The sequence below is a fragment of the Aegilops tauschii genome, chromosome 6 (assembly GCF_002575655.3).
Source record: "Aegilops tauschii subsp. strangulata cultivar AL8/78 chromosome 6, Aet v6.0, whole genome shotgun sequence".
In the NCBI taxonomy this organism is placed as follows: Eukaryota; Viridiplantae; Streptophyta; class Magnoliopsida; order Poales; family Poaceae; genus Aegilops; species Aegilops tauschii.
The window spans coordinates 335,621,092-335,636,429 of record NC_053040.3 but is presented as its reverse complement, the minus strand read 5'-3'; the positions used below and the strand labels follow the sequence as shown (position 1 = coordinate 335,636,429).

Sequence of the window (15,338 nt, the reverse complement as noted above, 5' to 3'; positions counted from 1 at the left end):
TCCAAAATAGATGACCCAACTTTATACTAACTTTGTACTAAAGTTAGTACAAAGTTGAGTCATCTATTTTAGAACGGAGGGAGTACTGTAAAACAGACATAGATCGCCACAAATATAGCTTTCAAAAACAAACCCAGAATGCATTTGATAATATTTTTTCACATCAGAGTTAAATAACAGGTCACGAATTATGCAGAACCACTTCTCAATACTTCACTAGCTAGGGGACCTTCTAATCCCGTAATCATCAAAGAAAAATACGTCATAAATATCATGGTAGAAAGCATACAGCATAAAGATGCACGTATACAATCTCAAAAAAAAAAGATGCATGTAGACGGCACAGAATGAATCAACAGAACGACGGTTGACAATCAACAATGAGGCAGCAAATAACAGTTCAGTGTCTACTGGCATCCCTTGTCCAGCACAGATAGCAGCAGATAAGCTCTGTTTATTCAACAATACATTGTCAACTTGGAAATATCCAGCAGAATTTAAGCGAGGACCATGACATACAGGCACATTGCCTAGGCATGATGCAAGAGCTAGACTGCGTAGCACAATGCAGCTGAATGCACATTATTGACAGACCAATATCCAGTTCACGACCAGTAGCCAAAAGCCCCAGCGACTACTAGGCATGATGCAAGAGGAAGGTTGCATATGCATAGCACAATGCAGCTCACTGCACATTATTGACACTCTCATATCCAGTTCACCCTCTAATGGTTGAAAGCCCTAGCGACTACTACTACGCATCGACAGTTCAGAGCTCAAGTTGGACGACCGACTTCTGATTGACACCTCAACACGACACACGACCAAGCTGGAAAACTTGTGTGCACGAACAGTGCAGACTCACAACCAGTAAGTAACAGGGTTAAAATGTCCTGTGAGAAATAGCTAACGACACCACAAAGAAACGAAAGGAACTATGATGTCAAGAACTAAAAGACCACGGCTAGACCAATAACAGGCACCTAGCAATGTACACCGCCGTGTGCCTGAAACAGTAACAGGACGTTTGCCCTGAGTTAACCACACTAGTGTCAGCATAACAACGTCAATCAGAACACCCAGATGTCTTGTCTCACACATGATCCACTAATGTTCCCATATACCACAGGAGGCCCACGATAAGACCTGCAAATATGACAGAAGGTAAACATAAGCTGTGACAGGAGGTAAAAACATGAAGCACAAGCATATATGTTCTGTTAGAGACTAAGAATTGATGATCTCTAATCGCATAATTCAAATGTGATATGCAAAAACCGGGCGTGTTTGTCGCAGCTAACTATCATTGACTACGTGGGTGCAGCACCAACCAGATACACTCCAGGCTTGCCATGCACGCAACTGGTGTGGCAACCATCACCATCTACATGCAGTTGTATTTCCCTCCTACAGACAGCTTTGCGCGGAGGTCACGAGAGGAGTCGCTGTATAGCGACCAGCACAGCCAGCAGAGTAGCACGGAGAGCAGCGAACAGCCTCGGCCTTGGAAAGTAAGGGCAGCGGCGGCAGCATCAGTAGTAGGCAAGCAGCACACTAGCAGCGACTCCAAATCCAGGGAGAGCCAGGCGCGAGACCAAGTTGCAGGCCCAAGCACTAGAAGGCTGGACCAAGTACTAGTAGCAGCAGGCCCAAGCAAGAAGCAGAGCCACACAAGGCTGCACTGCAGGAGGAGAACAGCCAGGGAAGACCGGGCGCTGGGTGGCGCACGGAAAAGAGCAGACTCGCCAGGAGCAGGGGCGGACTGCTGGCCAAGGCTCTGAAAGATGGAAGGACCAGCACGGTGAAACGGCGCCTTGAGGTGGAGTCGTCGTGCCTGGGTGGCGGCGGCTCAATTCCAGTGGGAGGCAACGACTTGAGCAGTGGATGGCGGCGGCTGCAATAGGAGAGATGGCGGCTGCAATAGCAGAGATGGCGGCAATGGCTGGAGAGGAAAGATCTGGGTGCGGCCGCCAATGAAGAACACAGGCGGCCGTCGAGGGTCCCAATCCAAGAGGTGGCCTGTGGCTGCCCAGTAGCGAGCGTGTAGAGGCCTAGCGGCGCATCGATCCAATGGGGCCCAAGTTGATGCAGGGGACGGTTGGGATGAGTTCCACCAGGGTCGAAGGAGGCAGCCATCGCTTGGTCTTTGAGCAGAAGCAGAGGAAATCTTGATCAGGAAGAGGTCGATATGTAGAGAAGTCCCCGGACAAGCACAGGAGACGCGCAGATCGTACAGACCGAAAAAAAAAATCGATCGACAGCAAGGACGAGTTGTGGCGTCCGAGGGAGACCTAAACCTAGGCTCTAATACGATGTTATGATGCAACTTATCTCTATTGCAAGGCCCACGGGGCATATATATTACACAAGACTTGAGGTGCAAGGAAAGGAAACATAGCCTAATAAGGACTCCTAGACCAATAATAATACTCCCTAACAAAGTGCTTTCTTTGGTTCAATAGTTGCATTTGTAGGTTAGAAAAAATCCCTAAGCTGTACTAATTTCACACACAGTTATACCGATATGTAAACTAGGAGATCCAAATGTGATGGATCAAACTTGTGAAGTGACAACCCACATAAGGTACAAAATTGTGCAAATTTGCAAGCAGCTTCCACAATTAAACGAACCAATGGATGCCACACAAACCCCCCAAATAACAATGTTACAATAAAAGCTTCAGGTGACAGTGAGCATATTTTCAGTCATTATGAATTTGTGATTCAAAAACTAAACAGTTAACGGTTAAGGATCATGACACGAAACCACAAACAAGAACAATTTGTTACCTGACAGGTGATGAGATGGTATTTACAAGAGTTGTCTTCTTATTACTCAGAGAAAGTGAATGCATGAGAGCACTATCCTATCATTGGCAATATATGGCCTGGTCTATCTGAGGGGGAATTGGTTTTATCTCAGTCCCAAGCTCCTGCTCAATACTATACCTGTTCCGGAAACAATATTCTGTCAAGAGAGCAACTAAAGAATATAAGAGGTCAAGAAATTTGAGGTAGGAAATGAGCATACAAGTTAAAGCGATCCTCGTAGGTGATCAAATTCACAGCCAAACCAAGGTGACCGAATCTCCCAGATCTACCAACCTATAAAGCCAAAAAAAGGTCATGAGAATCATTAAAAATCAGAGCAGGAAGAGATATTATGAACAAAATAACCAAAATATCGAGGATAAACCATTTACATGATACACAAAAATTATTTTTCTATTCGGATAAAATCCATTAAGGCTGTGTTCGGGACAACGGAATTTTACAGGAATCGTGGAGGTTTCCTTTGCTGTGGATTTCTTTCCTTTGGAGCATTCAGTGCAAAGGAACAGCCACACTGATTCCAAAGAAAAGGCTTCCTACCCTCCGTTTTTCAGAGGAACTTCAGCATGCGCTCGAAGCTCATTTTTTGTGTAGGACCAAGGCAAACAGGTGCAGCCCTGGACTGGTGGTTTTGATGCATTTGACTGTAGAAGCAGGGTGGACCTGGTTCAGATGGACCATCCAATGGCACGTTAAAGCAAAACGATGGTGGTGCATGTGGTCCGTGTTCACGTGTAACAATGATTCACCAAGAGGTGTAACAATGATTCACCAAGAGGCAAGCACAGCCGATTGCCCTTAAGTTTTTAATCTGTCCGTTAATTTATTATATCTCCTATGCTGGCTTTCTGGCGTTCCGAACACCACTAGTTGAACTTTTTACTGCAATTTCAAGCCTGTAGGTTTTCACTTTGGCCTCCATCCTATTCCTACGCATTTTTCTATCCCTTTGTTTTGTGCCACGTTCCGAACAGGGCGCGGGATTGTGGAACAGATAAAACAATATTCCCAGAATACGTAATACATACGAAAATTTGATTGTCACGGTATGAGAAATTGAGTCAAAAAAATCATTTGCATACCCTGTGGAGATACGTTTCAGAGCTCTTGGGGAAATCAAAATTGATAACAACATTAACAGCTTGAATATCTATCCCCCTTGTGAAAAGATCTGAAAAAGATGAAGCCACAGACGTAAGAAACTTGAACAAATGGTATGCCACACACTTCTTCCAGGTTTCCAGCAACAAGTCCAACAACTACTAAACAATTTTACTACTCCCTAGATCCATATTAACTGAAGCTGGTTTAATACAAAATTGTACTTTGTACTAAACCAGCGTCAATTAATATGGATCGGAGGGAGTAGCATCTATTTCTTAATAAATTCACCACTGAAGTGATTCTGCTTATAACAAGCAGTTGATGGAAGTTTGAAGTGATCACTGGAAAATTGACTGGCATGAAACAACAATATTAGATTTTTCTTTTCGATTGTGTCTTTCACTGCCAGAACTAATTTGAGACACTCGTCTCTTAGTTAGTCACTTGACATTTGACAAGTATCTCTTCGGGGATAGAACTCTACTGAAATTTAAAACAGCAAACTAAATAGATGATTTATTGAGGACAAAACATGTATAAGTGATTGATTAGACCGAGTTAAAATTTCAAGTGGACTGTGCCTTTTCATCAAAATAAATTGCATAATGGCAAGGATGAAGACAAGCTTAGATTGAGTGAAACAAATATGTTATTTGTACGCAAGAACACAGATAACTCAGACCAGATAGCATACAAAGGGAGATGAACTAGCAATGAGTTCGAAACAGAAAACGGGCAATACAGAAGACACATAATTACTTACCTGTACAAACAAGGTTCCTGCATGCCCCATTACGGAAATCATGGAAAACTCTGTTACGGTGGTCCTGCAGCATCTTTGCATGGATGTAGAAGCATGAGTAACCAAGCTCCGTGATCTTTTTCGCTAATAGCTCAACACGATTTACAGAGTTGCAGAATATTATTGACTGATTTATTTGAAGCTGTACCGATATAAACATAAATTGGATTATTTATATGTATGCGGGAGATCAAAATGTCCAACTAAATTAAGAGACAGTTATTAAACCTTGGAAAAGAGGGTGTTAAGACAATGAACTTTCTGCCTTTCTTCTACAAAAGCATAGAATTGTGTAATTCCCTTCAGTGTAAGTTCATCCATGAGGTTAATAACATAAGGTTTAGGCAGATATTTATCCTTGAACTCCTTGACAGTCACAGGGAATGTTGCTGAAAACATTAAAATCTGTCGACTCGCTGGAAGGTAACGGATCAACTGCTCTATAGAAGGTTGAAATTCAGGAGAGAGAAGCTTGTCTGCCTGCGAAAAGCCAACCTCTCATAAGAAAGCACAAACATGTGTATGTAGATATATTTATTTATTGACAAGCCCAAGACTACAGAAGCAAATTCATTCAGGTTAAATTCTACAAACAAAAATAGCTTCAATACATTTACTATAATGTCCCAAGCAGGTTGGGGTAGGCTAGACATGTAACCCAAGAGAAAATAGCTTCAATGCATTTCATTATAGTATATTACAAGATGAAGACGAGGGCGCCGCCACCTTGTTTCTCAGCTTCAGGTACCATCTGTCCTTAGGAACCATAACTCAATTCTTTTACAGACTAACCTTGCCTTCATACATACTCTTTACCAGTGTTTCATCTTTCTATCATTCTTATTCACAAATCACAAGTAACTTAAGCAATGATCTTAATGCCAGTGCTTCTCACTACCAACTATTACCTCCATCCCAAAATTCTTGTTTTAGATTTGTCTAGATATGGATGTATCTAACACTAGAAGTAACGGAGGGAGTACTATTTAGCATAAATACAGGAACTCATTTTTTTCACGGGGTTATTATTGCTTGCAAGTATACATGCTTTCTCATGATTTTTTTCACATTCTTGTTGTTTTTTCCAAATGAACTAAATAGTAATGAATTCGATGTTACAGTTTGATTTCAAAAAACCTTATTTGTTCGACGGGAACTAGAAAGGGCAGTTACTTGATGTAGCGGTTGAGGGACGAATCATATATTTGCATGTTGAGTCAGGGAAAACAGAATCGGCGTAGGCATAGTCCAATAGCTACAAATTCCTCTTCTGAAATGGTTTTCTTAAGGCACTTCTACAATGACGACTGAAGGCATAGTATGAGATGTAATAACTATTTAGTTTGCTGATGAACTCAAGTTATGTTTGCAACTAAAGTTATGGTGCGGGCGTGCGGCACAATTGCTCAGCTCCATACCAAGTTACCAACCAGTTATAAACCCCTGGCATGTTTGGTTCACGTACTACTACTTAAGGTTGCAAACTTCACAACTTCTTTTGCTCAAACCCAAGGAGTACTTATCAAGCTATGTTACATTGTCAAAATAGGAGCCACATTTTGGCTAAGTCTAAGGGCATCTTTCAACAGTTCTCTGAGTCGGTGATGTGCGCGACTCTCTTGGCAAAGAGTACTTAACACAGGTGTGGCCATGAACCAGAGCAGGTGTTAACTTAAACTCAGTCAACTTGCCTAACTACCAAACAGGCCCAGCAAAAAAATGCTAGTTGCCACAAGTAGCTACATAAACTGTGGGTTCGAAAACTTTTCAGAACATAGTGGCAAAGTATGGTCAGCAACCAGCATCCAAACAGACAGATACAAATACAAGTGAACAAATTCACCATGTATTAAGATTAAAAAAACAGACATTTACAAGACAATGCAAGCAATGTGACTACTTAGATACGCTTAGAATGAATTACCTCGTCCATAACAAGCATTGAACAGTCCTTCAAGATGCAAACACCTTTCTTCGTAAGGTCCAAAATACGTCCAGGCGTTCCAACAAGTAAATGGACAGGTTGATATAGACGAACAATATCATCCTTCAGGCTAGTTCCACCAGTGGTGACCATAACTTGAATCTTCAGGTGCTTGCCAAGCTCTTTGCAAACTTGGGATGTCTGTAGAGCCAGTTCCCTTGTGGGAACAACTATAACAACTACAAATAACAGGAGGCAGCATTCGATTATTAAAACTTTCTAGTACTATATAGCTGACTAATGCACAGGTACACCGAAACAAAAACAAATAAAACCCCGTGTTGGGAAGAAGCAAATATACATGTCAAAGTTTCTATCAGCTATTACTATCAAGGCACGGGTAATACATTTGACCCCCAAAGAAGTATCTATCAGATCAAGTGAGGATGCAGACCAAACCTTGAATAGCATTTTTGTCCTGGTCGATCTTTTCCAGTGCAGGAATACAAAATGCAGCTGTCTTGCCAGTTCCATTTTTTGCTCTAGCAAGAATATCACTACCAGTTAATGCAATAGGAATGCTTTCTTCTTGGATTGGGGAGGGATTTTCAAATCCTTTCTCATATATTCCCATCAGGAGTTCACGCTTAAGAAAATAGTCTTCAAACTCATTCCCTTTGGTGGCAGTAACATCCTATACAAAGAACAAGATAAACAATAACGATCACATCAAGACACAAAGCAAGGAAGCAACATTATGAATTAGCTTATTGAACACGACATTAACCAAAGATCCAAGGCATCTAACACTTGTGGGGATAAAAAGTCCATAACCAAAGTTTCTTAATATGCCAGTATTATCATTACAATAATATATAGGATGAAGTCTTATTTATTCATGTTGAAAATACAAGTAACTAGCATCAAGGATCAAGTAATGAAATATTGATTTGCATGTTATGGTATGAAGATAACTCATGGATTTCAGACAAAACAGCGTTCAAAACTAGGATCGCCATATATTTGGCATGCAATGTAGGCATCACAAACAAAAGTTGATAAATAAAGAAAATCGTGGGTACAATTTTTACCACGGCAAGAAATAACTAGTTACACAAAGTAGAGATGGCGACCGACACATTGCAAAGTTCAGGTATTCCTGGTATCCGAAGTACCCTAACTCCAGAAACAAACACAAAACGAAGAATCAAGATGGCATGAATTACCTCTGTCCTGAATCGTGTATCTGCGGGTGGAAGCTTCAGTTGGGCCTTCCAATCTTGTGAACTGCACAAACCAAGTATAATAATTGCTGAGTGGCCATCTCCAGCTCACGTTTCTCCACTTAGAATGGTTATTTATGATCATGTCTAGATTAATGATTCATTAGTTACCCGATGTTTGCTAAACTACATTGTATTACAGTTCAGCTAGAAACATAGAATGCGGAAAACTATTGTGGGTTGCTTAGCATCAGAAAAAGAAGCATCTCCCACAGCATCTGGTTGGCTTTCGCAAGCTACATTGGTGATGCTTAAACTATGTGTTGAAGCATCAGCTACCATGACCTATAAGTTGCCATCCAAACTATTTATCGTCTCACCTAGGATCGTTGCCGACCGCCGCTGGGGGTGGCCCCACGACCTTGGGCCCGCTGGTCCCGGCCGCGTTGATCTGGTTTCGCCGCAGCCACTGCTGCTGCTGCTGCTGCTGCTGGTGGTGGTGATTTTGGTGATGCTGCTGCTGGTGGTTATTTTGGTGGTGCTGCTGCTGGTGGTTATTTTGGTGGTGCTGCTGCGGCTGCGGCTGCGGCTGGCGCTGCACGTATTGTTGCTGGTGCGCCCCCGACGTCTGCTGGTGGTGGTGGTGGTTGTTCTGCGACAACGGCGGGCCACGCCCGTAGTAGTTAGGGTTCCCGCCGCGACCGTTGCCGGTTCCGGGAGGGTACCTGGCGCGCGGATCCATGGGTGAGAGGAGGGATCAGATCTTGTCAGGAATCGGCGAGAGAAGGGGCAGATCGAACAGCGACGAGAAGATCGGAAAGGGGAAGTGGATTCGGATGGTGGAATCAAGGTGTTCGGCGCCCGGATCAGGCCGAAATTTGAACCCTTTCTGCCTAGTGTTCGTGCCGGGGAGGAGGAGCGAGACGACGGAACGGAAGGGATGGTTGCGTCGCCGAACGTCTGAAGCTAGGGCAGCGGCGAGTTGGAATTGGAGGAGGGAGACAATTACAACAATGCCCTGCCAAATTTATCTGGGTACGCCTGAAAACGGAAAAATTACTACTACTACTCCCTCCGTTTCTAAATATAAATCTTTCTAGAGATTCCACTATGAATTACATACAGAGCAAAATGAGTGAATCTACACCCTAAAATACGTTTATATACATCCGTAGTACTAAACAAACCTTGTACTGGTAGACGAAAACTAAATCAAGCCATAATCTTCTAAAGCTGAAATCACCACACCAAATTATCCTGGTCTATTTTAAACCTTGAAGAAGTTTCCAAACAGGGATTCATCAACATGGCAGATCGAACCAAGAATTGTTGGGTTGTTTTTTTAAGAAATCTCGCTTCGCTTTATTAAGCATATGACATTTCCATAATAGAAAGGCTGGGTCATGGGAATGTCCCAGCCATAAGTGGCGACTTACACCTAGCACATAGGCGTACTTGACAAAAAAAATAAGCTTCAAAATTAAAGTTTCTACTTCAAAAATAAAATTACAACTATGAAAACCGGTTCTTCTGCCTGTATCTCGTGAATAATTGTTGCATGTGTTTCACCAGTTCCTTCATCGATATCTTGTATCACACCCTTGCAATCTGTCGCAATGTGAATTCTTGCAAGATTGTTGGGTGCAGCTGAGGGAGGGGGCGCGACAAGTATTTGGGTCGGCCCACTATACCACAGCAAGGTATGAAATGCTCGTGTTATTAAAATTTTGTTCAAAATTTGAAAATATGTTCATGTTTGCAAATTATGTTCATAAATTCAAAACATGTTCATGTTTTTTAAAAATCATTTTCAAAAAATGTTCAGAAATTTCAAAAAAGAATGTTCTTATTTTTAAAAAATTGTGCCAATTTTCAAAATATGTTCATCCTTTCAAATTTTGTTCATAAAATCAAAAAAATGTTCGGTAATTAAAAAATATTCATGCATTTAATATATTGTTCATAAGTTAAAAAATGTTTTTGTTTTCTCTTTTTGGTCACAAATTACAAAATGTTTCCTTTGGAATTTCAAACAATCTTCAAGATGTGTCCTTTAATGATTTCTTCTTACGATCTGATGTCCATATGTGAGTAGTCCGGTAAGGTATGGGTTGAGGCATAGGTCTTGCAACCCTTTGTATTTTTTGTGGGGATCAATGTAATGGCTTTGAATTAACATCCCGTATATGTGAAATAACACTTGATGCAAGACTCATGTCGGTCAAGATATTATTAGGACACATCCCCCACTTCGGTTTGTAACAAGCGCATCTCGATGGGTGACTTCCAGCGCACAAATTAAGATCATATCTCGTCCCAACACAAATTCATGGTTGTAAGCATTAAGACCTCACACCCATACTTCTTTTTATTATAGTGTTTGAATAATCGTTTGCTTGATTGATCCGGTCAAAAGCTGGAATTGATCCTTTAACGAAAGCTTGCTAGAGACCATCACTTTAGGGGAATCTTTCTCTCGTGGGTTCGATAACCCAGGGTCACCTCGGTGTGGGATACTTTTCTGTTCCTTTACCGGATCACTAAAAGGAGGTATCACCGTCTGATGCTTCGTTCCCCCTCCCCATCGACTCTTCACCCCTTGTGTTTCATCTCTCGGAAAATACAAAGCATGTGGAAGATTCATGGCGGTCGTCCGCCTCTCCCGCGTCGTTCGGTGAGCGTTCCTTGCCTTTGACGCTCTCCACCGGCACTCACTATTGTCAATCACAAACAAAAGAAGGGTCATTGCCCTGCTACAGCTTTTTCATCACTCCCTGTTGCATCCATGCTAAGCTCACTGGCGCCGACCACAACAACGTTCCTCGTCAAGGCTGCACACCTCCAGTTGCAGCATCTATGGCGACGACGGGCAAGCAAAGCTGGTGGTAGCAAAAATCTTGTGCGTTGGTTTCAGCAAAACAAAACATGGTGGAAGCAAAATGAGACGGTGGTTCCAGCAAACCCAGGATGGTGGTAGCAAATATTGGCTGGTTCCAGCAAAATTAGACGCTGGTCCCAGCAAAACCAGGATCGTGGTAGCAAAAACTGCTGGGGAACGAAGCATGAAAATCAAATAAATTCCTACGGAACACCCAAGATCCAATCTAGGAGATGCATAGCTATGAGAGGGGAGTGTGTCTACATACCCTTGTAGACCGAAAAGCGTTAGCGTCGTAACGCGGTTGATGTAGTCGTACTCTTCACGGTCCAATCTGATCTAGTGCCGAACGGACGGCACCTTCAAGATTAGCACATGGTCAGCTCGACGGCGTCCTCTCCTTCTTGATCCAGCAAGCGAGGGAACGGAGGTAGATGATATCGGAACCAACACAACGGCGTGGTGGTAGTGGTGGAAGCGGAACTCCGGCAGGGCTTCGCCAAGCGCTGACGGAACGTGGAGGACTACTGGGAGGGAGACGGGGCAAGCATGGAAGTGTTGGCTACCCCCAGCGCCTCCCCACTATATATAGGGGTGAGGGAGGGGTGTGGCAGCCCTAGCCCCCCTCCCAAGGCAGTGGGGCGACGACCAAGGGGGAGGAGTGCCCTCCAAGACAAGTGGAGGCCCTCTCCCTTAGGGTTTCCCCTCCTCATGTGCATGGGCCTTGTAGGGGCTCGTGCCCCTGGCCCATTAAGGCCAGGACGCCCCCTACAGCCCATGCTACTGTATGGGACGTGGTGGAACCCTCCGAGGGCTTCCGGACCCCTCCGGAACCTTTCAGTGGCTTCTGATATGTCTCCAACGTATCCGGAACCTTTCGGTGGCTTTTGATACGTCTCCAACGTATCTATAATTTTTTATTGTTCTATGTTGTTATATTATCATTCTTGGATGTTTTACAATCATTTTATAGCAACTTTATATCATTTTTTGGGACTAACCTATTGACATAGTGCCTAGTGCCAGTTGCTGTTTTTAGCTTATTTTTTACTTCCCAGAATATCAATACCAAACGGAGTCCAAACACAGCAAAACTTTTTGAAGATTTTTTCTGGACCAGAAGACACCTTGTAGGCCAAGAAAGCACCAGAGGGAGGCCCGTGGGGAGCACAACCCACCAGGGCACGCCCAGGGGGGTTGTGCCCCCCCCCCCCACGGAGGCCCCCTGCATCGCCTCTTCGCCCTATAAATTCCCAAATATTCCAGAAACCCTAGGAGAGACGACGAAACACAATTCCAGCCGCCGCAAGTTCCAAAACCACGAGATCCAATCTACACCATCACGGAGGGGTTCATCATCCTCATTGGTGCCTCTCCGATGATGTGTGAGTAGTCCACCATAGACCTACGGGTCCATAGGAAATAGCTAGATGGCTTTATCTCTCTGTTTTGATTCTCAATACAATGGTCTCTTGGAGATCTACTTGATGTAATGACTTTTTGCGGTGTGTTTGTTGGGATCCGTGAAAATTATTTGAGTTTTCTTTGATCTCTTATATGCATGATTTCTTATAGCCTCATATTTCTTCTTCGAATCTTTGGTTTAGTTAGGCCGACTAGATCGATTTTTCTTGTCATAGGAAGAGGTGCTTTGTGATGGGTTCGATCTTGCGGTGTTCTTTCTCAGTGACAGAAGGAGCAGCAAGACACGCATGTATCGTTGCTATTAAGGATAACAAGATGGGGTCTATTCCTACACGAATAGATCTTGTCTACATCATGTCATCTTTCTTATTGCATTACTCCATTTCTCCATGAACTTAGTACACTAGATTTATGTTGGATAGCGGTCGATGTGTGGAGTAATAGTAGTAGATGCAAGCAGGAGTCGGTCTACTAATCTTGGACGTGATGCCTATATAATGATCATTGCCTCGATATCGTCATAATTATTTGATCATCTATCAATTGCCCAACAGTAATTTGTTCACGCACTGTATGCTATTTTCTCGAGACAAGCCACTAGTGAAATCTGCGGCCCCGGGGTCTATCTTTTATCATATTGATTTTCGATCTATTTTTGTTCGCTTTTATTTTCAGATCTATTATCCCAAAAACCCAAAAATACCTTGCTGCACTTTTTCTTTCTTTATTTTATTTTGTGTTATTGCGAGATCTATTTATCCAAAATCATACAAACCAATCTATCTTTTACCCGAGGAGGGATTGACAACCCCTCTTACGCATCGGGTTGCAAGTATTTGTTCTTTGTGTGCAGGTACCTTTTACATAGCTTAGCCTAGCCTCCTACTATATTGATACCTTGGTTTCATAAATGAGGGAAATACCTACCGTAGCTGTACTGAATCATCCCTTCCTCTTTGGGGAAATACAGACACAGTTTCAAGTCACATCAAAAAGAATTTCTAGCGCCATTGCCGGGGAGGATCAAGTCAAGATCTATCAGGTTCCTGATCACAGATCTCGTTGCTTGTAATTTACATTATTTGTCATTTGCCTCTCATTTTCATCTCCCTCACTTCACAAAAATATGCCTCTTTTATTCGCCTTCTTTTTGTTTGCCTTTTTCTCGTCGGATCTCTTTTTGTTTGCAATCTTGTTTGCGTAGTCACGGTGTCTCAAGAAAATACCAAATTGTGTGATTTTTTCAACACCAATAATAATGATTTTATTAGCACTCCAATTGCTCCTCCCGCCACTAGTGCGGAGTCTTGTGATATTAATGTCGCTTTGTTGAATCTTGTTATGAAAGAGGAATTTTCTGGTACTCCTAATGAGGATGTCGCGTCCCATCCAAACACATACGTAGAATTGTGTGATATGCAAAAGGAAAAAGATGTGGACAATGATATTGTGAAGTTGAAATTATTTCCTTTATCTTTGAGGGATCGTGCAAAAAATTGGTTTTCTTCTTTGACTCGCAATAGTATCGATTCTTGGGATAAGTGCAAAGATGCATTTATTACTAAATATTTTCCGCTCGCGAAAATTATTTCCCTTAGAAATCAAATCATGAATTTTAATCAACTTGAGCATGAACATGTTGCACAATCTTGGGAAAGAATGAAATTGATGCTAAGAAATTGTCCAACTCATGGTTTAAATCTTTGGATGATTATACAAAAAAAATATGCGGGATTGAATTTTGTTTCTAGAAATCTTTTAGATTTCACCGCGGGTGGTACTTTTATGGAAATTGCTTTGGGTGAAGCTACTAAATTGCTAGATAATATCATGGCAAATTATTCACAATGACATACCGAAAGAGCACCTACTAGTAAAAAAGGTAATTCGATTGAAGAAATTAATTCTTTGAGTGAAAAAGTTGATGCTCTTATGAAATTGGTTGCTAGTAAAAGTGCTCCTATTTATCTTAATGATGTGACTTTGTCTACTTTGATTGAGCGAAATAGTGATCCCGTAGATGTGAATTTTGTCTCGCGAAATAATTTCAATAACAATGCTTATAGAGGTAATTTTAATCCTAGGCCTTTTCCTGGAAATTCATATAATAATTATGCTAATTCCTATGGTAATTCTTCTTATAATAGTAATAGGAAACCCTCTGATCTTGAAAATAATATTAAAGAATTTATCAATGCTCAAAAAGTTTTCAACACTTCGGTAGAAGAAAAGTTGAATAAGATTGATGATATGTCTAGAAGCATTGATAGAATTTCTCATGATGTAGAGAATCTCAAGTTGAAAACTTTTTCACCCAAGGTTGATGAATCAATTAAAGCTTTATATGTTTCTATGGATGAAAGTAAGAAAAGTACCACTATGCTTAGAGCTAAAAGAGAATTTTTGGAAAGAGCGTTTTTAATGATTGTTTTCATAAAGATGAGGAAGATCTTAAAGTAATTGGTGTTTCTTCTATTGATTCCTTGTTTAGTAAAATTAAAAATGATGATAAAGGGACTAGAGAAGAGTCAACTTTAGCTAGAGGGCATCCCGATAATTTGGAGGGTGAAAATCTTGATGAGAAAATTGATAAAAGTGGGTTTGAAGAGGTCAAAACTTTAACTAGCGATGTGCCCACTCTTTTGGATTAACAAGACTTTAATTATGATAATTGCTCTTTGATCGATTGTATTTCTTTGTTGCAATCCATGATTAATTCACCCCATGCTTATGAACAAAATAAAGCTTTTACTAAACATATTGTTGATGCCATGATGAAAGCTTTTGAAGAAAAGTTGGAATTAGAGATTTCAATTCCTAGAAAATTACATGATGAATGGGAACCTACCATTAAAGTCAAGATTAAAAATTATGAGTGTTTTGCTTTATGTGATTTGGGTGCTAGTGTTTCCACAATCCCGAAATTTTTATGTGATGTGCTTGGTCTTACCAATTCTTTAAATTTACACTTGGCGGATTATACTATTAAAAGGCCTTTGGGAAGAATTAATGATGTTATTATTCTTGCAAATAGGAATTATGTGCCCATCGATTTTATTATTCTTGACATTGATTGCAATCCATCTTGTCCAATTATACTTGGTAGACCGTTTTTACGCACTATAGGAGCCGTGATTGATATGAAAGAAG

The 15,338-nt window shown here is 41.5% G+C and overlaps 1 protein-coding gene across 1 annotated transcript; it reads right to left on the bottom strand.

Annotated features, from left to right (window-relative positions):
- Nucleotides 1-348: 348 nt before the first annotated feature.
- LOC109753828 (DEAD-box ATP-dependent RNA helicase 8) lies at nt 349-8,888 on the bottom strand. Its single transcript, XM_020312753.4, has 10 exons — nt 8,266-8,888; nt 7,889-7,949; nt 7,122-7,356; nt 6,663-6,901; nt 4,967-5,218; nt 4,700-4,880; nt 3,915-4,003; nt 3,032-3,105; nt 2,791-2,949; nt 349-1,146 (listed from the first exon to the last, which is right to left on the bottom strand). Exons 1-9 carry the CDS (start codon nt 8,625-8,627, stop codon nt 2,871-2,873), a joined length of 1,572 nt encoding a protein of 523 aa, XP_020168342.1. The 5' UTR covers nt 8,628-8,888; the 3' UTR covers nt 349-1,146; nt 2,791-2,870.
- Between the last annotated feature and the right edge of the window lie 6,450 nt (nt 8,889-15,338).

Bases quoted from the DNA above. Each gene is read 5' to 3' on its own strand.
- LOC109753828 (XM_020312753.4), bottom strand. From the start codon at position 8,627: ATGGATCCGCGCGCCAGGTACCCTCCCGGAACCGGCAACGGTCGCGGC. The intron at 5,219-6,662 runs GTAATTCATTCT...GGCTTTTCGCAG, and splicing joins CAATGCTTGTTATGGACGAG to GCAGACAAGCTTCTCTCTCC. The intron at 2,950-3,031 runs GTATGCTCATTT...TTTCCGGAACAG, and splicing joins TACGAGGATCGCTTTAACTT to GTATAGTATTGAGCAGGAGC.